The following is a 22,751-nucleotide window of genomic DNA, read 5'->3' on the forward strand; positions in this document are numbered from 1 at the left end:
CCGGGGGGGGGGGGGGGGGGCTGGAGATTCATTTGGTTTCGTCCTTTGCTCAATTTATACATATATAGTATACAGAGCCAGAGTTTTATCTAGCGAGCTGTGCTATATTATTATCCTTGAAGAACCGGAAGCCGCCATTCTGCTCGGCCGGGCTGAGCGTTAACGAAAATTTTCATTTCACGCCATCGTGTCACCGATTCGAGAAAGACGCAAAGCAGCACCGGATGATACGTTTAATCTGATAGATCCTTCCTTCGAATCGAGGATATCCTGTTTTGCGTTTAACCGAAATGAAATAAGCGCGGGATTTTTAAATCTGAAAGAACAGCCCACCGTATACGCGTAACGATTTTCGTATACGTTTTTCCAGTTTCAAAGGAAACATTTGTATCCTTGGAATATAATCTTGGAATATAATCATGGAATATAATCTTGCGATCCTATGCTCGTATCGTATAATTAGTCACAGATTTAGAAATGCTCTTAGTTCCGAGAATTAATTTATGTAGAAATTACGATACCGTTCGTATGACGGAGATCTCGGAAAGGGACCAGTACGCCATATGCGTGGCTTTACCGAAGTTAGCTACCCGGCACGACGCACGCACTTGTGCTTGGCTATGTTTGATAACAGTTTCTCGGAGTGTATATGTATATATAGACCATGAAGGAGCTCATGCGTTATGTAGAAAGAGCACACGTGGAAGATTATGTTTTAATTACTAAGCCAGCGTTGAATGATAAATAAATTATTGAATTCTGTATGTACTTCTTTTTTCGTGCGATTATGATTATCTTATTTATTGCCTTTTTCAGGAAAGGGTACAAGCCAAGGATCCACCGTCTCACTATTTGACCAAATTACGAACGTACCTGGATCCCAAAGCATCGCGAAGCCATCGAGTACGTATTACGCTTTTAACGTCTCGTTAGGCGTAAAATAGCAGGAAACCCTTGACACGGTTTCTCATACAGTTTACATATCGTTGAGATAAATTTTACTTGAATATTAATAAAACTTATCGTATCCATTTGCTTAAACTTCATTCAATTTGCATATCGATCTGTCAATGACATGAGATTCAATCGTTATTAATGTAGCTACGATAATCCGTACGAATTTTCATATATTTTATGTTTTTCATCAAGTATATTTCAAGACGGATACTAATCATTACACAGTCGTATCGTTTCCTCGCATTCTTCCAGAAACGGAAAATGGTCGGGGAATCCACGTCGACGCAAGTCCTTCGAGATTTGGAGATATCCTTACGAACGAATCACATAGAGTAAGTAAAGTCCTTGAATTTAACTGGAAAGCAAGAAATTTCTATTCGACGAATCATTTCTGTCGTGTAATACCGTCTATATGTAGTGGCGATTGTCATTTGATTATTCAAATACTCAAGTACCCCAGTTACTATTATTGAGGTAATGATCCCTAAGTGAAACAATTAAGAATTTGCACATTGCCCGGTACATTGTCCCCTATGGTTGCTCTTCAACTGTCATCTAGAAACAAAATATTCTCTTGTGTCTCCGTACAAACGAGAATTTGGTTTGTTCGATGACTTATATACATTAAAATCTAGTTGTCATGCAAATATTTTTCTTGCATTTAAATTGTACATAATAAAATCTAATTATAGAGCCTAGAGTGTAATTTAGGTCAATTTGTTGAAATTAATAAAAAATTTTACTTACAGATGGGTCAGAGAATTCCTGGACGAGGAGAATCAAGGATTAGACGCATTGATAGACTACCTCAGCTTCAGGTTACTTATGATGCGACACGAGCAACGTCTCCTGGAATCCAGAACGGATTCCGATGAGAGGCTACAAATAAGTAAGGAGTCCTTGAGTAATACGTCAGTGGAATGACGGCAGTAATTATAAAAAAATTCTGATTATTTGCTCGGATTTTTAGGTGGAATTAGCGACAGTTCTCCTCTTAACAATGGTTGTCTGCGACCACCTCTTCACGAGCTGAAGGACAGTCCTGGTGTGAAGCGACGATCGAGACACGTAGCTCGTCTCAATATGGGAGAAGCAAAGGACGACATACATGTTTGTATACTTTGCATGCGCGCCATTATGAATAACAAGGTACGATAAGTGAAATATTTCTTTAATTCATCTTTGAGCATTTTTTCTTTACGCTTATAGAAAGATAAGACTCGCCTTTCACCAAGGATTTTCAACATTGGGTTTCTTTTTCATTACAGTATGGATTCAATATGGTCATACAACATCGGGAGGCAATAAATTGCATAGCTTTGAGCTTGATACACAAGAGTTTAAGGTGAGACTATTTGTTAAGGATTTATGACAGATATATTATCTGATGAGATATTCACTAGTCAGTGAATCAGTTGTAGTATTGTTTTTATTCTAATAATAATATTTGCTGCTTTTTTTTTTAGAACAAAGGCTTTGGTCTTAGAACTTCTCGCTGCAATTTGCCTAGTGAAAGGTGGACACGAAATCATTCTGTCGGCGTTTGACAACTTTAAAGAAATTTGCTCAGAGAGAAGAAGATTCACTACTCTAATGGAATATTTCACGCAATACGACAATTTTCACATTGAGTTCATGGTAGCATGTATGCAGTTCGTAAATATCGTTGTTCACTCGGTCGAAGATATGAACTTTAGGGTGCACTTGCAATATGAGTTCACGAAGCTTGGGCTCGATGAGTATTTAGAAAAGCTAAGGCATACCGAGAGTGAGGATTTGCAGGTGCGTGATAGACGATCGTTTCATTAATCTTATAAATTGACGTACACTTCTTCCATGTAATATCTTCCTTTCAGGTACAAATCTCAGCTTACCTAGATAACGTATTCGACGTTGCTGCTCTGATGGAGGACAGCGAAACGAAGACTGCTGCCTTAGAAAAAGTAACCGAATTAGAAGATGAACTTGGACATGTAAGATCTGTTAAGAGGCCATTATAATGTAATTAGTGATATCCTGCGTACGTGGTTAACGTAGCTAACCATTAATTTCAATGACAGGCCAACGACAGGATGGCAGAATTGGAAAGAGAATCATTAGCCAAGTTAGCGGAGTTGGAGACAGAACTGGGCGCTATAAAGGTAGAGTACGTAGATGCCCTGGAAGCTCGTAGGATGGTAGAAGAAGAGCTTGCGGCCTTGAAGAGACAAAGGCAGGATTCTGCAAGGAGGCAAAGTGTCCTTGAGAATAAAATTATCGAGCTGGAAACACTCACTGGAACACTTACAAAAGGTTCCTCAGGTATGGTTATAGTATTATTACACGTGACAATTCTCTGCAATAGTTCTTCTTAGACCTAACAGTCATGAACTGTTCGCTTTCACAATTGGAATTACAAACTTGCAGCTGCTAGTCTACGAAACGAGTCTAAATCGTCAATGCCAACTGAAGATAATGTTACGTCAACGACAATGACGTGCGCGCCCTCATCGCCTGTAGCTGAAATTCCTGCGCCTGCCCCGGCACCGCCGCCGCCACCTCCACCGCCTTGTCCACCACCGCCACCCATGACACCTCTTTCTCCTAAAGATCATAGAGTTCCACCTCCTGCGCCTATACCACCTCCGCCTGCTGGAATGATGCAAGCACCTGATGGCGCTATGACTATCAAACGAAAGGTACACTTCTTCCTCAGTGCTTCTTAATGAAGGATTAATCATTTATTCAGTGATAATTGAAAGCTCAATTTGAATATGTTGACTGACATTTATTGTATTTTCTTCGATAGGTACAAACTAAGTATAAGCTTCCTACACTCAATTGGATTGCTTTGAAACCTAATCAAGTACGTGGAACGATATTCAATGAATTGGATGACGACCGTCTTCACAGTTATATAGACTTCTCTGATTTTGAGGAGAGATTTAAAATTGGTTTGGGCGGACACGTAACCAACGGCAATAGTGAGATGGATGGTCTTCAAAGTTTCCCCAGTAAACGTTTCAAAAAACCTGAAAATGTGTCGCTTTTGGAACATAACAGGTTACGAAATATCGGTAAGTCTTATTGCATCGTTACTCTTTCATTTATCAAAACAATAAACGAGTTTTAGAATATATATATATATTTTTTGACGTCTAGCTATATCTAGAAGAAAAATCGAAAAGCCGGTAGAACAGGTGATAATGGCTGTAAATGGACTCGACCTGAAAGTCCTGTCACTCGAGAATGTGGAATTATTGCAGCGCATGGTGCCTACGGATCAGGAAGTAAGTCGACAGGTTTCCTTAACGTAATAGCATGACTTTTTTTCATGTAAAAAAGATGCATCCTTTTACGCTCGTATTTTTCCTTTTTTTTTTAGACTAAGGCGTACCGCGAATATATCATCGAAAAGAAAAACGTCAATTTATTAACAGAGGAAGACAAGTTTTTACTTCAGCTTGGAAAGGTGGAGAGAATCTCAACGAAATTGTCAATAATGAACTACATTGGAAACTTTTTCGACAATCTTCACCTCATCACTCCTCAAATTCATGCCGTGATATCCGCATCAAGCTCTGTGAAGAGTTCAAAAAAATTACGTGCCGTATTGGAGATAATACTCGCTTTTGGAAATTATCTCAATAGCAGCAAAAGGGGACCTGCCTATGGTTTCAAGTTGCAAAGTTTGGATACGTTACTAGACACAAAATCAACTGACAAGAGGATGTGTTTATTACATTATATCGTAGCAACCATAAGGCTCAAGTTTCCAGAGCTCATTAATTTCGAGTCGGAATTGATGTACATCGACAAAGCCGCCACTGGTATACTAATATACTAATTTTTATTATTTTTCAATCTTTATAATATTACCTAAAGTTGTGTCCACTATATAATATTGTTACGATTTTCAATATTACTTATAGTTTCCATCGAGAATATAACGTCAGATGTTCACGAGCTCGAGAAGGGTATGGATCTGGTGCGCAAGGAGTACGAACTCCGTGGCAAAGAGAAGCACAATACGGTACTGCGTGACTTTCTGAATAACTCTGAAGAAAAACTACGTCGATTAAAATCCGACGCCCGCACCGCCAACGAAGCATTCCGAGAGTGTGTTGAATTCTTTGGCGAGAGTCCTAGGCAGGCTGACGCGAATACCTTCTTCTCTCTGCTTGTCAGATTCGCAAGAGCGTTTAAGGTGAGAGACACTATTGAAATTTAAAAATGGTAGATTGTACCTCGTGACAATAACGTAATATTTACGTTATGAGAACTAAACGGCAGAATAAAAAAAATAAATGATTGTTTTCTACTTTGTTTCTCTCTTTCATTATTACAGGCAGCGGATCAGGAAAACGAACAACGACGAAGGCTAGAAGCTGCCGCAGCAGAAGCTCTTAACACATCCGAAGAAGTTGTCAAACGAAATAAATTGAATCAAAAGAAGCAACAGGTATGCGATAAATTTTTTATTTATTTTTGTCTTCATTGTCTTATGCCGCCCATTATGTCAAGAATATGTATTTTTATTTGAGAGAGAAAGAGAGACGACAAATGATTTTCTATAATGGCACTCTTGCGTACGGCATGCTCTGCTTTATTAACTATGTCCTTCATTGTGCTGTGAATTTATTACTTCTCTCTGTCTTATCCTTTTCTTTTGCAAAATTGCGTAATTGCCATTACGAAACAACGAAAAGTGTACCATTCTACGGGAGTTGTGCAACGTCCCGGAGTAACTTGATTATTTAATGAGTATATTTGAAAAATTACTGTACTTAGACGTTACGGTTACTGCAGAAAATAGTTTGGTATATTATCTCTACATTGCAACTGTTTTTTACTTTATACGTTTATTTGTATTCATAACTTCTTTTTTTTTTTAGAAACTAAAGTCCATGCTGTGCATCTAACATTAATAAAATAGTGATTTTAACAGTTTGCATGATTTTTTGCGTATTATAACGTTACTAGAAAATATACATATATACATGAGGCAATATTTAATTAATCACAAGCACGATTGTCCTTATATTATTTGTTGATTTTTATTCTTGTCACTGACATATGACGTGCCGTGTTTTGTTGCGTCATAATTATTAATTTAATACATCACGGAAGCAGCTTTCTATTTCTCTCCCAACATCAATGCTTCGATCGTGTGCTAATTCTGCATCTTTCATTTCGCTCTTGACTGTATGTATCCTACCTTTATTCTTTTTCGTAATAATTTTATGCACTAAAGTGCAGGGAAATCTCAAGTGTCTTTTTTAATTTCATTAATACGTCATTGTACGAAATTAATAATGTGCACAAGATCACACATATACACAATCGATACGAGCAACCAATTTCCTTTTGTCGTGCCCAATGAAACTCTAATTAAAAAAAGAAAAAGAAAAATAAAGAGAAAGACGTACACAAGATTCTTAAGACAGAAAAATGAATTTCTTTAATAAAAAATACAATCGGTAACCGAATTACCATATTTTGCATTGTCTAGGAAATTACATTTTCTTGGCTTTTGAAAATTATTTTCTGCATTTGCTTCATCTCATGCGGTTGTCACGGAAACTACTGAAAACTACACGGCGTACTAAGATCGAAAATCGTATTATTTATTACTGGGATATAACCTTACTCGATTGGTTGGAAAATATCCTAAATAACGTTCTTAATTCAATCACCCGTAACTGTTGCATGTTTCTTCTAATGACGCTGTGACATATAACAAGTATACATATATACATATGTACCTGTGTATATGTAAGAATCTATTATCATAATATCACACAAATCGATAAATCATACAAATAATTTTGTAATATCCTCCGTTGCATCCAATACTGCTGTCTCAATTTTCTCAATAAACCAAGAAAGGGGTAAATAACAACAATCTGCCATTTCTAAGCTCAAAACTTGGACAACTATTAACTCGGTCAGTCACTCTTAACGAAAAAAATGTTTAGAAAAAAAAACAAAGAGACGCGTTCTCAAAGATAAGATTTTCGTAATTTTCTGATGCGATCGAGAATTTTTCAAAAAAAAAAAATAGATTCATTTAATCGTTGCATGTTGTAATTAAGCATGATTATTTACGAGGGTTTGTCAAATTTTTCCTGCTGATTATAATGATCTTAACGAGTGTCGTTTTAGTAGTTTCATTTGAAAAATTTAAATACGTGTCCTGACGAAACGTATTTTTCTCTTATTTGTTACATATTTATTTGGATTTAAAGTCACCGAAATTTTGCTGTAACTCGAACAAGAGTCTGTTACACCGGCATCTTAATGAACTGGAGCTCAGAACATAACAATATAGAAAACCATTCGCCACATGTAAGTCAGTCCTTACTCACTTCCTCCTATTCGACACTTTTATACTATTTATACTATTATTACCTATATACAGTATTGCACTCATATGCACACATAATTTATACATATATATATATATATTGCCTACGTCACAATAGGGTTCAGCTAATCACCAAAAATACCAGCAAGATTCAGCTTCTTCATCGAATAGTTAATTATATTGCTTATACAAATATACACCATCGCCTGACGTACATACGCGTCATACTCTTGTCACAGTTATGCGCACAGATTAACATTGCACTTTGCATCTTTCATGCTCCTGCCTCATGGATAAATCGAATGTCTCTTGTACTATCACGTTCGTTTAATAATCACTGTTATTCTGTCGTATCCGCACCTGGCTCGGCCACTTTCATGTTCTCCGTATACTGCATTACACGTAAACAGGATATCCAATGTAATTGTCTGGTTAAGTGTCAGGTTTATGTGTTCAATTAATTTGATCGGTTTAACGTTGTATACTTATTGTACAATATGCTGTACAGGTTCAATGAGGTCTTGGAATATTTTCCTTGTTATTTAAATAAGGGGAAATATTTGTATATTTATTTATTTTATATCCCAGGGTATATGGCTGTTCTTGTTTGTTAATGTAAAATCAGACAAAGGTGATATCAATAAGTACAAATTGCAATGGCATGCTGTCGCTTGCATTGATGTTGATTGAGAGAAAATATTTATTGAGATTGAATAAAGACTTGAAAAAATTCATAATCACTTCTAGAAGGTTGTCGACAAAGTTAGGTGGGAATAATTATTAAATTTGTAGAATTTTAAAAAGTCAATTTAATTGTTTGCAAGGTCTATGCAAATTAATTGATGTTACCTGTCAGCAAAGTTTTACTGCGACTTAGGTAAAATTGATCGCGTTATTATTTGTCTGATGTATTGTAGAATCGTCAATGCCTGTCTGGCATAATATTATACCGTGGTATAAATAATTCGAAAACTGTAATTAGAAATGGTGCTCACTATTGCTGCGCGTATAAAGGTTATCAACGTGGCTGCTAAAATAGAAATTGGAACTTTTTCATACATAATAGTAGCTTACCAGGTGTTAGTGGAATTGAGGCTTTTAGTATGATAACTTAAGCTCGCTTATATTAATCTCTTTCTTTTGAACAACAGGACGCTGTGATAAACGAGCTCAAGAATAAAACGAGACTGGTACAGGAGAAGAAGCTCCTGCAACAGGATGAGGTGTATAATGGCGCCCTAGAGGACATTCTCTTGGGTCTGAGATCCGAACCTTACAGAAGAGCAGACGCTGTAAGACGAAGTCAACGTCGACGTATCGATAACCATCGATTATCGCGCACAGCTGAAGAACTTGAACTGTAGTACGTCTTACAATTAATACGTTTTTGAACGTACGTTTCAACTTTGAGACTAAGATTTTTTATCTGAATCTATTGATTCAGATTGATTGTAAACTTGACTATGAACGTTGGAGCTGCTTGAATGTTCCTTTGTTCGAAATTAGAATTTTGAAATGATATAAGTAGAGGGCGATATTGTTTTGTCGTCTGAGAAACGGAATGGGTGCTAAAAGTGCTAGGATGACAGAATCTAAACTAATTTATTTCATCTTGCTTTGTTTAGACTCTGAACTAGTTTAGAATCTTGTTTTTATTTGCGTATCGTTATTAGAAATTGTTTATAGAACGGTTTTTACACCTAGGTGATAAGTGTCTTAGAAACACTGATGATTAGGTCAAATTTAATTGGAGCATTAATCTTTGACAGGTGTATACGGAATTGACTGTTATTCTTTGTACCTCACAAAAAACCAATAGGGATATAATTATTTAATTGTGACGTAATGTGACTATTTTCTTGTACATCTATTACAATTGAAGATTTCAAGTTAGAACACTGCTGAAAATTATATGGATTTGTATGAAAGGTACATTGCTTATCGATAATAACACTTTTGATAAGAAATATTGTAAAAAGTAATTTTGAACAATGGTAATCAAAGTTTTAATAATTCTATTTGTAATTCACCATTGCTAACTGAAAGTTTGTTTTTCTACCCATTCAGCAGTATGGTAATAAGTGAACAGGAAATATTTTCACTTGGTATATTTATTGACTCATGAAAAAGAAAATTACAAAAATTTATTCAATTTCAAAAATAAAGAAACTACTCAATATTAACTCGGAATGCAAATCTGAAATCAATGTAACATTTGCAATTGTGAATCTCTTGTTTTTAATAACGCTCAGTATTAACATTCCATGTCAGTTGCATTGAAAAATTGAAAAGCATATTCAGAGCAAGACTGCTATAATAATGATTTGGATATTTCAACTACTAATTAAATGTATGATATATAGAAGTTATTCAACAATATTTTGACTCCTAATAACACGTTCACGATGTCGCATTACTCACCATTAGCTGAGCGTAAAATACCATGTACATTTAACTTGGTCAATTTAGTGGTACATAAAAAAATTGTTGTATACATTTTCAAAGTATTATTTGCAATCTAATAGCCAGCCATACCCACCGTAAAATGGTTTTTCTCTTTTCAAGAAAAAGAAAACAAATACTTTGCTGATCACATTCCTTCCACGACCTTAAATTGTACGCCAATTAATATTTTAAAAGCTTGAGGATGATTAAACTAAATTAAGTCATCACATGTAACTAAACTGTCCTACGTCAAAGCAACAGAAGTATACACATATCAATGACACTTTAATTTATTTAAAAAAGTGTCAATGATTAATTATACAAAAATTCTCCGCAAGCACTAAGCAATACTGCTACGACAAAGCAAGACATTTTTCACAAGTGATATATTTACATTTCCAAGCAAATTTACGATTTCGAGCAAAATGTCTATATTCTCTATTCCCTGCGATTTTCTTCCCCTTGTATATACACAATTTTGTATAATTACTATAACATTTGCATCTATATTTCAATATTATATGGAAACAAATATTTCTGGTTGGCCATACACATTGCGAATAATTTTCGCACATGTCACAGTTCCCTTGCAAACAGGTACAATTCCACGTGAGTCAATAATGAGACTTATGAAAGGTTTTCACACTCTGAATATTTTATCGCTTTGTTACACACGTGTAACAGGAAAATTAGGATTGCGCAATACTTAGTAATAGACAAATTTCACAAAAATTTTATGTAAGGCAATACCAGCTTAGCTTGATATATAAGTTTTGTACTGTCAAAGCCAAACTGTATATCTCCTCAGTGAAATGTATTTTGTAATATATTTTTTGACCAGAGTAGAATAAGATACTAAAATTGACTACACAAGTTTACAAAGACAAAAAAGTAACTACAGCGCTTTAAAATATTTTAAGGAATTTTGCCGCCAAGTCAAAAATTTCCTTACAACATTACGCGTACATATAATATGCATGTACATATGTGCAGTACCGTGCAATAATCTAGTAACGACTTATGCACGTTTTCTTCGACGCGGTTCGATGCATAAACTCCGTTTAAATGTACTGTTACCCAATCAGACACTTGTATTTTGAAGATAAATGGAGTTTATGCATTGAAACGCGTTGAAGAAAACGGGTGTTAGTCTTTGACCTTGGTATACCTTAAAATATATAAATTTTATTGCTCTTATTGCACGGCACTGTAGAAAAATAATTTGCGAATTTCTGCAAAATTCACTGCGCACCGGCCTGCCTATTCTGAAGGACCATTGCATATCTTTGAATTATTTGCAAAATGAAGAAGAATGATGAACGTTTTTACTTTTGTATCACTTTGATATTATATAATATTAATCGAATAAGAGTCTAGTGTAAATATTATTGTAATATATAAGAGAGTTAAGGAAACTATAAAATAATATAATTTACCATACTTACCGGTTATAAATAGTTTGCCAATGTGATGTTTAGATAAAATAAATGAGATATTAGCTATACACGTTATAAAAATGCATTACCTAGTAATATTGACTATTGCAAATTTATTATAAACGACATATATACGATATAAAGATTCTCAAGTTTAGGGATAATGTTAAAAAAATACTTACCTATTTTTCGCAAAACCTGTAAATAATGTGCATTTCGATAAATAAGTTATGAAGAAAAAGCATAGCGATAATTATCAGTTCTGCATAAAGACAAAATGTCCTAAGCATTACTTTAATCTGATGCCACCAATAAATGCAATACGAAGAAGCACCCTTGGATTATATTTATTAAAACCAAATGTCACACTAATCAATGAATATTGAATCTGGTATTGTTAATTCTCAAATTAGAAAAAATACTCTTGCTCCATACTTGAAATAAAACCCAATCTCTATAAGATTTTATTTATTGTTTATGTGGACGTCCTACATCATTACAATAATTCATGTAAAATATATTTATATACAAATATACAATATACAAAAGGCACAATATATCTACATACTTCAGTTCATATACAATAAAATGCAAATAAAATAACAAAATATAATTCTCATATACAAAAAGCTATCGACGATAGGCAGGACAGCCGCATTACAAGCTACACGATTATTAATAAAATTGCTTATAAGATATTAAGGGAACATTTACAATATAATGGATATCGTACTGCAAATATTTACCAGGATTAATGGATAGCCCAATGGACGTATTTGTAACAGTCAGAAAGTCTGTTCTACCTATCGTTATGGATATAACTGTACATGAAATACGGACTTCCCGGACGGACATGAAATATAAAGACTGGTGTCTTACAAAAAGTTCTCTCATTTCCGTACAAAAGAAAAAGTGAACTAGCCAAATCACCAGTACAAATAAAAAAGGAAACTTTCTCTTCCTCTAAAAGAATGACTAACTTAAATCCCCATTTACATGTCCACCCCAAATAATCTGTCCTTCGTTGTAAGTTTATTGATTACTTGAATAATAAGTATAATCATATTAATATACTGCTCTATGTTGTGTCGAAGCTTGTAGGTGTGCGATTAGAAAATATTGATTTACGCCATTCTCCAAAAATCAACTGCAGTGCTGATGATTAATTGCATGCGCTTTTACAAGCGATATCCCGTGTTTTCTTGTTGCAATAATTAATAATTAATAAATTGGCACCTCGTATACCGATATCTATCAATTGCAATGCACGTACTTAAAAAAAGCTCTTCAAAAAAGTACATCTTATCGTTTAGCTTTCACACAAGAGCACTCATTAACAAAGATACCTCTATTGCGTTTGTATCACCATTTTCAACTAATTATACAATCCGTTTCACTTTCGTGATGCTTAAAATCGAAGTAACGCTGTAAAATCGGTGAAAGTTTAATGACGCTTGTGTTTTTACAAAATATTTTAAAAAATAGATTAAACCATACATTTAGAAAATTTCGAAATTTATTCATATCGAATTATCACTCGTCACCGAGAATCAAAATTTGCACCGGATTAAACGCGAAAAATTGTCAAACGTCATTGTGTCATGGATCCAAATTACAGTGAAATAATCTTGCATAAAATTTCCAAAAAGATTCGCAAAACACTCTTCGTTACTGAACAGAGATAATAATTTCAGAAGTAACCAACCTACACTTTGGTATGTCCCAAATTCAAATTAAAAAAAAAAAGAAACAGTGTACGTGGATAAAAAATGATTACACCTATGGTCTTACATGACACTTTTAATCGAGCAGAGAACTTTCATAATATTGCGACTTATTTTGCTCGTAATGCGTATCAACATACGGATACGTTGCTATAATATCCGAGAATAAATTGTAAATTATTCTTAAGCCTTAAATTAGTAATATCGACCATAAAAGATATGTTTCTCATAATCAAGAATACGTATAGAGAATAAAGACAGGTGATGATTACGCTAATCTAATAAGGCACGAAAGAGCTTGCGCGATTATAAAAAATATCGCGATATCTCGTGCTTTCGAATAAATTAATTATCGACTATTGTGAATGTTCTCTGCTGATCATATACAACATATTTACAATTTAATAACAATGGGTTCTGTCTCTCCGCAGGTAAATTTTTTAATAGCAATCAAATTATATCGAATGTACGTACTGCTCCAAAATACCTTCTTCAAAAGAAAAACGACAAATCATTACTCATACTCGATTACGATAGGCGTGATTTGTGCACATTATAATACACTTAAGAAGCTTATAGTTATGCATATATGCGTATTAGATGTCGCACTGAGTTCGCAAGATTCTTTTTACATAAGTCAAAGATAGTGAAAAGTGTGAGGAAGTCGAGTATATCGTTAAAAAGAAAAAAAAAAGAGATAGAGCGTCTCAGGATGATAAAGTGAGTAGGAAGACATAGGAATATAAAAGTAGAGAAGATGAGAGAAAAGATTTTATCGTATGCACGATTTGCTCGTAACAGTATAATAATAGAAGTGTTAACTAAATTGGGCCAGATTAGCTCCATAGGAATGTAAACAATTATCAATTTAAACAAATAAAACAATTGAAACGGTCGCAGTTCGAATCGCGCGGTAGAGAAGCATGTAAATCGTTTTTGATTATTGGAAATGTAAGGTTACACCGATTGTCTTAGGACTGTATAGTTTTTGTGAATTTTCCATAAAACAAAAAAAACAATGATTGCCTTCACTGTCAGTGATACAGAACAACGAAGTGATTGATCTTCTTTTCATATGACTGACAAAAACTTGTATCCAAATTTACTGGATCGAAGAAGCAATATTGTATTGTGCGTCAGTGAGAATTATATCGTCAGCCTATTTTCTAATGTACTACAATACATAATAAATTTGGTACATATTCAAAAAATTCTTGCAATGTATGCATAATGCTCAATATGCAGAAATTATGTTCATCAAAATTGTTTCTATGAATATTAATATATTAATTTGTCTAAACTATTGATACTACCGCTTTTTTCTTCTTTCATATAAATTACCATCAAACTAGTGCCTTTCGGAAAATGAAACAAAATATGAATTAACTGCGAGGTGGACTTTCCTATGATTATTCTTCGTAAGAGAAAGCGTGTATGTGCATTTAACTTGTATCGTCGAACAAGAATCGTTTTGCCAAACAACTATTTGTATTCTCATACGATTATAATAGAAGAAACCAAAATTATCGTGTCCATCAAAGAGCACGCTCCCGATAAATTCGCTAATATTGATCGCCACGTAGGAAAGCAAAAGTCGCTCTCAGAAATGTACAATTTTACGGGAAAAAAAAACGGTTCAATTGAAACTTCTTTCTAAATGTCCGATCACAGATTTAATTACTAATTAAGAGACAACCACGAGGTTGGGTCCTCAGGTTGTATCTAAGAGCGATTATACCAGCTCTGTCGCCATGCCGGTTGCCAAATATTACAATATACAATGATCACAGTTCGATTCGCGTTTCCACATTAAGATGAAGAAAGCAGCGAATTACGTTGGCAGTAATACGTTAAGATTGGACCATTTATAATTACAATTTTAATGAGGCTACGACGACAGACTCTGATCTCATGCACAATTGGATGTATAATTTTTTTTTAAGGAATTTTCGAAGTAAATATAAAACCAAAGAGAAAAAAAGAACAATGGCTATCGTCACGGAGAATGAAAAATTTTACGGTAATTACAAAAAAACTCATTAGCGACAGCAATTACAAGTGATCTTGTGCACACAATTTGAACACAAACTGGTTAGTTTCATTTGGTTTGTATGGCATGGATCTAGTATTTGGTTTCCTTGTTACTTATTATATTCGATGTTAATGATGATAATTAGCCTTAAGTAAGAAATAAGTTACAATTACACTCGCACGAAATCTGGCTAACTGACCAGCATTCTCTTTACGTATTCGCAATGTAAAAAAGCGTCGGATTAAAAAGATCTGTACAAAATATAATAATCAAAAGTTACAATAATCTCCAATGAATCATTGCCCTATATAAATATATAAATCCATTATCAATGAAATTATCGACTACGTAGAAAATACAAGTCGTCTATGTACACGATATCATAATTATTAATAGCCTAGACAGACCTCTCGGACCGACAGTTTGTCATATATATGTTTATCAAAAAGGGGATGGAAGAATATCTTATGGCGTGTATAAACTTAAAAATTCCCAATCATTACTTATATATTCGGCCATATTTAATTCAGCTCTCACGCTAAACTCGTCATCGTCGTGGCGCTAATTCATTGAATCTTCCAGTCATCGCATGATCTTATAAAAGCATCAGCGACTCGAGATTACGATGAAGTATAGTGTCTTTTACAGCACTGAACACGACCTTCATATTCTCGGTGTCCACTGCTGTTGTGAAGTGATAGAAGAGCTGCTTCTTCTTGTCCCTCTTCACGGATACAAACATATTCAAAATGAAGTTTTGCACGTCCTTCATGGAATGTGAGTCGCCAGTGAATTGCGGGAAGTAGTAGCGCACATTAGTATCCGCCGATCTAACTTTCTTATCGAGTAAATCGATTTTATTTAGAAAGAGGATAATCGACACGCCGCCGAATATCGTGTTGTTTACGATTGTGTCGAATATATTTCTCGACTCTTCCAGTCTATTGGTCCGCCTAAAATAACGAAATGAGCCACGTGGATACGAATAATTGAAGAGAAAGAAGAAGAGATGTATTAATGAAAACGTAGGCCTTTGTTTTTGTAAATCTTTCACGAGATTTTGTGTTATGCTATTCTTTCATTACCGTACATGCACATTACACTACTTACTAAAAAATAATGTATAAATACGATGAGCGACATAGTGCTAACGTGCATGTCAGTAAAAAATTACAAACAAATTTAAATCATTAAATCACGCGTTTGATAACCATAAGAAGTTCATAATGATAAATGAAGACGGTTCTACATACTCAGGAACAATATTAGTAATGAAAATGGTGAGACTCGGATAACAAGAGTTTGGACCGTCCAATGATTGCTTTTAGGATTGAGCAGCGTATAGTTATAATAACTTACCTGTCTTCTAGTAGGACTTGATCGAATTCCGATGACGAGACGAGGAAAAGTATCGAAGTGACGCAATCAAAACACTGATACCATTTCTGCCTTTGCGATCTCTGTCCACCGACATCCACAAATAAAAACGAGAGGTTGTTGATCGGGATCGAGAACTCGGATATACCTTTTGTAGCTTTTCTGCAGTGCAATATGTCTTGATTCGTAGGCACGTAGTCCTGCAAATGAAAACACACATGGCGTATATGGGGCATTGAATATATACTTCTATAAAGTGACTATTGACTACTCTATCTAGAGCTTCATTGAATCTAATCACTCGTTGTAAAACTAATAGCAGAGTTGAATATTTGTCAGCAGGGCTTTGATAAATTTGTAATTACAATCTTACCACTCTGGCAATCCTGTCAAGGCTGTCCAGGAAGTATTGCACTGAGTCACACTGAAAATAAAATAAATGCAGTTAAGCGTTACTATAAGCAGACGAACGAGACGCGCATTGTGTTCGTATTTGGAGAAAGCAATGACGTTTCGTTATGCTTGAATAAAGGAAAGACGTGCGTTAATAATGCATGGGAGCCTTGATAATTATTAGGATGATTGTAACAACTTGTATGCCTTTGTTCAAAATTTTGGAGTATACATCAAATTATCTCCAAATTGTTATGTTATGACTTGAAAATAATTTTGCATCTAATACTTCTTATAAATATTGTTGAAGAGTCATTTCATTTGAAAGGCATGTATATGTTTATTATAATTTGATGGCAGAAGATTAACATTCTAGCTGACATGGTGACAAATGTTGTACAAGTGGCGTAATCAAATTTTCCTGAAATTACATGAAAATATGATATTCCAGGAATGCTGAAATTTAAACTGTAATGTATGACTCACAAAACCGAAAGAGAAGCAACAGCCATTATTGCATAATGACCATTTGTGAAGTTACATTACATAAAAGAATCATTTGGCTACTATTTCCACTCAAAATATAGTTCTATAGTTTTAGGCAAATGCAGTATAGGGATAAACTGTGAGAGCTCCAAGATGTTACATTATTTTCACAAATTTTAGGAGTAAGATACAATAATAACATAATCTTATGTATGCAAATAAAGCTCAAATTAAATTTGATACGCAATCAAAACAGTACTCTTACCAACTGGAATTCTCTCCGCCTATCAAATGCTCTTTTGATGGAAGCATCTTTCCAAAGGCTTTGTAATGCTGGCACATAGTGCATGAATAGCCTGGCATCTAGGATCATAGTGTTCTCAAATTTGAGCAGTTGATATCCAATATCATAATTCTTAGGATTTTCCCATGCAATGTTCAATTTATCACGGGCGTCAACCAGCACCTTCATCCCTTTAATGATGTTCTGGTAAATTACATGCTGGTACTCCTTGATCAATTCAGGCTAAAAAAATTAAGATAAAGATACTAGATTATATCAAACCCTTCAATTTTTATGTTTCATATTTTATATTTTAAATTACTCCTCAATATCTACTTAAATAAACTATATTTCCAAAATGAATCACTGTAATTATAGAAATCTTAAATTATAATTATTCTAATGACATAAGTATAATATAAAAAGAATATTTTAGAATATTATAATTTATCATATTGACAATAATATTTATGAATTGACAATATTAAGAATTATTATAATATTATGAATTGACAATACAATCCACTTTCAGATATACATAAATGTTGACATTTTATGAAAAAGTTAATACTGCTGAATGATGTAATACAAACAGTATGACCAAGACCCCTATAATCGTGAAAATCTGTATAAGTTCATATGAAATAACAGCAATTGACATGAAATAAATGTTGACACTAATCACTACATCACTTTGCTGCATTGTAAACAAAATAACTCAGAGAGACAGTGTTCAGTCTGTTATTTTTGTCTGCGCACTGTCCCAAGAGCACTGCGAACAAAGTTGAACATTAAAGCAGACACAAGAGCCAATGAAGAAAGATAAAACCAAGACAGGCACATTCTAAAGAATCAAAGAACATTCCAAAGGAGTGAACAAAGTGTCCTACCTCAAATTTAATCCCATGGATAATTCGCATCTGTTTGAGGAACGTAGACTTGCCGCTTTCACCAGCCCCAAGTAGCAGGAGCTTTACCTGTCGACGAAATGTTTGCCGGTCCCTCTCGAGCATCCGATCAATTTCCTGACTCTTATATCGTTGTTCAATTTCCTCGGGGCTAAACTTGAACCGCAGGCAACAAGTACACGACCACGTTAAGGACCCCGCCATCTTGCTACCCTGCCCTCCCGATCCGCCGCGTCTACCCTTTCTTCTTTCTTTCCTCTTCTCTGTCTCACTTCTGATGCCACTTCCTGCTGCTTCCTCCCTCTTCCTTCCGGCTTGTTGTTCTTTTTACCCTGCTCCACTATTTCACTCCTGAACAATTGAACTAGCAACGCTCCAAACTGTGGGTTGCGGTCTCCACTCTCTTGTACGGAGTGCCGCTCCCGTGAGAATTCGTAGAGGGTCGAACAGGACTGATCAACGATTATTAATCCTTGGTGTAGGCACTTACAACCTGTTTATAGATAGTGACGCAGAAAACGGTCGCTCTCTAAACCAGCACAGGTATATTAAATAATCAAAACCACTTTCCACTTACTGATAAAACATCTATCAGACTGGTCACTTTGCACGATCACAGGATCATCATTGTCATATCACCATAACCGTCATTTTCATCATAAGGAAAGAACGAGGATGTGGTGGCGCGGTCGCAATTCTGACTGCTCGCGAATCAGCCTGCTTCCTTGCGAATTGGGCATGATTAAATAATCGTGATAATTAGAGACGACGGCGTACACACGTCACACCGTGCTGCTGCCCGGAGCCAGACGCCGACGCCGAACTCGCCCCGGTGTCGTACGCTGTTCGATCTACACGCAAAACTCTCGACGTCGGTTCCCTCTCGCCTGCGAAACTACATGATAAAGCCACGATGCAATTTCTACGACAGCGCAGCGAACTCAGAAATAATTTATCCCTACCACGGCATTGTTGTTAGTTGCACGCGCGCGCGCGGTCGCAGGCGGACACCAAATGCGTCCGCACAAAACCACTGTCATTCACTGATGTTTCTCTGTCGAACTTACACCTAAACCACGGACAGTCGACCGGATGCACACCTAATCGTTCTACCAATCATCGTTCTTTTTTCTTGGATCGACGTATCTCTAATTGGACGCTAAACATTCTTCGCTAAACATTGATCGTTATGATAATTATGCGCCTTAGTGAACGGGACTGACATTCCTTCCGATACAACCCGCAACCAATTACTTTAGATCTCAGTGTCTACCAGTTGTCCACTCTCGGACACAATCCGGCTGATTGCAAAACGGGACTTCGAATAGTGGTGGATATCATGATTCTTTACGACACGGAGATCCAATGGCAGTCTTATAGTTTTCATTCTGATTGGTCTTGATGTATTTCATTTAACGCAGAGTGGCCTGTAGATCCCATCAAGATTTTATTATTTGATATCATTTTCATATTAATAACAGGACGTTTTCACTTTAGCTGGTGGAAAAATTACATTCACTGTGAATTTTTTAGATGTATTTGTTTCCAGCTGTTTGTGGGTGCAGTGATAGCTGCAGGTAATACAATTGGTAAAGGTAAACTGTTTATTGGTTGCTAAAAAAAGAACCAACTAGTACTGCAGCCAATAGTATTCTCGCCTTCATCAGCTTATTTAGGGGACGTTCCGAAATTCGTCACTGGCAGATGCGACTATCGTTGCCTCGTTGCCTCTGTTATATCTCCAGTCAAACACTATCTACTGTTGTTAACTTTTGTACTGGAATGATAATTCAAGTTTTGGATTTTTTTTCCTTACGTTCTTGCAAACGTCAATGCGCATGAATGTCATGTATACGTATCGGAAAGAGCCATATTGGTTCCAAGCGAATAACGTTGAACTATGGTTTTGCTTTGTATATTTTGTATTGTAAAACTTGATGATTGGTAATTATACTTTACCTAAACGACCTAAACTAAGAGGAAAATTCTGCAGAATCGAGAATGGTTGAATCAAGTTGAATTTGGATAAATAGACAGCAGTGAATTCATTTGTTGGATTCTATCTGCATGTTTTAATATTTGTGATAGTGATAAAGAGAAACTTAAAGTACAAGCAAAGATGGTTGTGTGTAAATACTTTCAACAAGGCACTTGCCGGTTTGGGCAATATTGTCGATTTGAACATATAAATAATTTTGGTAAGTCTAATTTTTTTTAACGAGTCGAGGTTATGTCTGTATTTTTCAATGTTGACTTTTATTTGTAGGTGCTAATACTGCTGCTCGAGGAAAGACGCATCTAGATGGTAAAAGTATTGTGTAAGTTTCTATATGTTTTAAGATTGATATTTACTGTATTTTCTAAAAAATTAAATGTTTTGTTTACATAGTTTAGTCAACTAAAATCGTGTTATTATATTAACTTACAATTATAATTAGTTTAGGAGTAGCGGAGGAAGTGCTTGCTGCAGAAAGGGGTGGACAATGGCTTCTTTCTTGTTTTGGGCCTTTCAAAGAACAGCCATCAATTGCTGGTATGGAAGATTTATCACCTGATGAAGTTCGATGGGAAATGTACCAAGCACAGCTGAATGGAACGGCTGACCAGATGGTTTGTATAATACTTTTTTTTTCAATTGACCTGTCAATCTTCTATATATTATTACTTTTGTTATAATTTTATTTTATGATATTTTAGAAACTTCAATTTCAACAACTGTGTCAAGAAATGAAAGTCAAGCGTGATGCACTAAAGAATCCTACACCAGAAATTATATCTATGCTGGTTGGTATATTATTACATCATCAATCATGAACACATTTTCCCACATGTTCTTTCTCAATAATTATTATTCAAATATTTCTTTTCAGGAAAAAATACAAAAAGGTCATCAAGGTGGATTTGGTTCAGGAACAAATGCTGCTGCTAAGCCAAGCAACTTCTCTTTTGCTACACCTCAGCTCAGTTTGGCTAACAATACAACACCTACTGGAACAGCAACAACGTCAAATCCATTTGGTACTATATACAATTCTATCAATAACGTTCTAACGCCTCATCAATACTTTCTTGCAGGGTCTCAATTTGGAAGTAATGCAAATCCGTTTGCAAACAGCTTCGCACCAGCAGCAGCCACTCAAGGAACCTCCATTTTCGGCAGATCCGGAAATACAAACCCTGCCTTTAATGCGAAACCAACTTTTGGAAGCGCACCTGTATTTGGTAACACAACATTCGGAAAATTTACACCACAGAGTTCCGTATTTGGCGGAGTCGCCGTTACAAATTCAACTTCACTATTTGGCCAGACGCAAGCCCAGTCAAATTCATTCTTAAGACCACAGAGTCAACCGACAAATTCTAATGTGTTTGGCACAACAACCAGTTCCACTGTTTTCAGTGGAGCAACATCACCAGGTGGATCAATATTTGGTGGTGCCGCTCCAATACAAACCTCAACAACTTCTATGTTTGCCGCAAAACCTGCCACGAGTTCAATCTTCGGTGGTTCCACTACCACTTTTGGTGCTGCATCTGCACCTGCAGCTTTTGGTTCTGCTCCTGTATTCGGTTCAACACCTACTTTCGCCAAACCCTTTTCTGCATCACCATTACCACCACCAACAACAGCAAATTCCATGTTTGGCGGATCACCAACCTTTGGAGCGACTCCCTTTGGAACAGCACAAGCATTTTCAACAGTCGGTGCTCCAACAACCAGTGCTCCAATATTTGCTAATGCTACACCCTTTGGAACATTTTCCAAGGCTCCAACTTTTGCAAAGCCCAATACATATGGAAATTTCGGAGTAAATTCAACCAATACCCCTGATTCTGGAACGAACCTAGCTGCCTCTTTGCCTGCGAATTCGCCATTTCATACAAATTCCACTCAATCAATGAATCCTGTTGATTCGCCTTTTGCACCAGCCTATTCTACACCCACGAGCAGTGTAGTTGTCAATCCTTTCAGTCAAAGGACCCAGACAATTTCATCCCCATTTTCTCAAAATCCTTTTACTCCAGCTGCCTCACAAAGTCCATTCTCGAAACCATTCTCTTCGGCTTCAGCTAGTATAATAGATGACAATGTTTACAGCGACGACAATCAATTAACCGATGACGAGAAGCGATTTTACATGGCTGAGCAATTTGAATTAGGAAAAATTCCTCTAAAGCCACCTACAAAAGATCTTAGATAATTTGGCTGTGTTATTTAACGTATAAGAATTTACCACTTACGCCTTAAGTATATTCTACGAATGTATATAATGTACATAAAACAGACTTTCCAAGATAATAAAAACGTTTAGTTTCTTTCATTACAACAAATGTACAATTCCGCTAACACCAAAAACTTTGAG

The 22,751-nt window shown here is 35.6% G+C and overlaps 3 protein-coding genes across 6 annotated transcripts in view; 2 read left to right on the forward strand and 1 right to left on the reverse strand.

The window, feature by feature from the left end:
• The window catches only part of LOC107267500 (formin-like protein CG32138), a 31,949-nt gene extending 20,435 nt beyond the window's left edge, over positions 1–11,514 (forward strand). The window contains exons 3-17 of one of the 3 annotated variants that reach the window (XM_015739314.2): positions 817–903; positions 1,150–1,289; positions 1,707–1,846; positions 1,928–2,106; positions 2,226–2,302; positions 2,424–2,739; positions 2,814–2,930; positions 3,018–3,258; positions 3,364–3,635; positions 3,746–4,013; positions 4,099–4,226; positions 4,322–4,766; positions 4,869–5,143; positions 5,285–5,398; positions 8,455–11,514. In XM_015739314.2, coding sequence (XP_015594800.1) covers positions 817–903; positions 1,150–1,289; positions 1,707–1,846; positions 1,928–2,106; positions 2,226–2,302; positions 2,424–2,739; positions 2,814–2,930; positions 3,018–3,258; positions 3,364–3,635; positions 3,746–4,013; positions 4,099–4,226; positions 4,322–4,766; positions 4,869–5,143; positions 5,285–5,398; positions 8,455–8,667 — 3,012 coding nt within the window. In that variant the 3' untranslated portion in view covers positions 8,668–11,514. The remainder of the gene's footprint in view (positions 1–816; positions 904–1,149; positions 1,290–1,706; positions 1,847–1,927; positions 2,107–2,225; positions 2,303–2,423; positions 2,740–2,813; positions 2,931–3,017; positions 3,259–3,363; positions 3,636–3,745; positions 4,014–4,098; positions 4,227–4,321; positions 4,767–4,868; positions 5,144–5,284; positions 5,399–8,454) is intronic. The other 2 variants (XM_015739330.2, XM_015739320.2) reach the window with 2 other exon arrangements.
• Positions 11,515–11,637: 123 nt separating this feature from the next.
• LOC107267537 (guanine nucleotide-binding protein subunit alpha homolog) lies at positions 11,638–19,820 on the reverse strand. Its single transcript, XM_025084943.1, has 6 exons — positions 18,965–19,820; positions 18,370–18,880; positions 17,462–17,722; positions 16,691–16,741; positions 16,300–16,517; positions 11,638–15,893 (listed from the first exon to the last, which is right to left on the reverse strand). The coding sequence occupies exons 2-6, from the start codon at positions 18,589–18,591 to the stop codon at positions 15,536–15,538; spliced, it is 1,110 nt and encodes a 369-aa protein (XP_024940711.1). The 5' UTR covers positions 18,592–18,880; positions 18,965–19,820; the 3' UTR covers positions 11,638–15,535.
• Positions 19,821–20,003: 183 nt separating this feature from the next.
• LOC107267523 (nuclear pore complex protein DDB_G0274915) lies at positions 20,004–22,709 on the forward strand. 2 transcript variants are annotated; one of them, XM_015739364.2, is made up of 6 exons: positions 20,004–20,585; positions 20,654–20,705; positions 20,826–20,997; positions 21,085–21,171; positions 21,258–21,405; positions 21,463–22,709. In XM_015739364.2, the coding sequence occupies exons 1-6, from the start codon at positions 20,507–20,509 to the stop codon at positions 22,587–22,589; spliced, it is 1,665 nt and encodes a 554-aa protein (XP_015594850.1). In that variant the 5' UTR covers positions 20,004–20,506; the 3' UTR covers positions 22,590–22,709. The 2 variants fall into 2 exon arrangements, with proteins under 2 accessions (XP_015594850.1, XP_024940704.1); XM_025084936.1 differs by lacking the exon at positions 20,004–20,585 and having other exon boundaries at positions 20,831–20,997.
• The last annotated feature ends 42 nt before the right edge of the window (positions 22,710–22,751 follow it).

The sequence above is a fragment of the Cephus cinctus genome, unplaced genomic scaffold (genome assembly GCF_000341935.2).
Source record: "Cephus cinctus unplaced genomic scaffold, Ccin1 Ccin1_scaffold0029, whole genome shotgun sequence".
Taxonomy (NCBI): Eukaryota; Metazoa; Arthropoda; class Insecta; order Hymenoptera; family Cephidae; genus Cephus; species Cephus cinctus.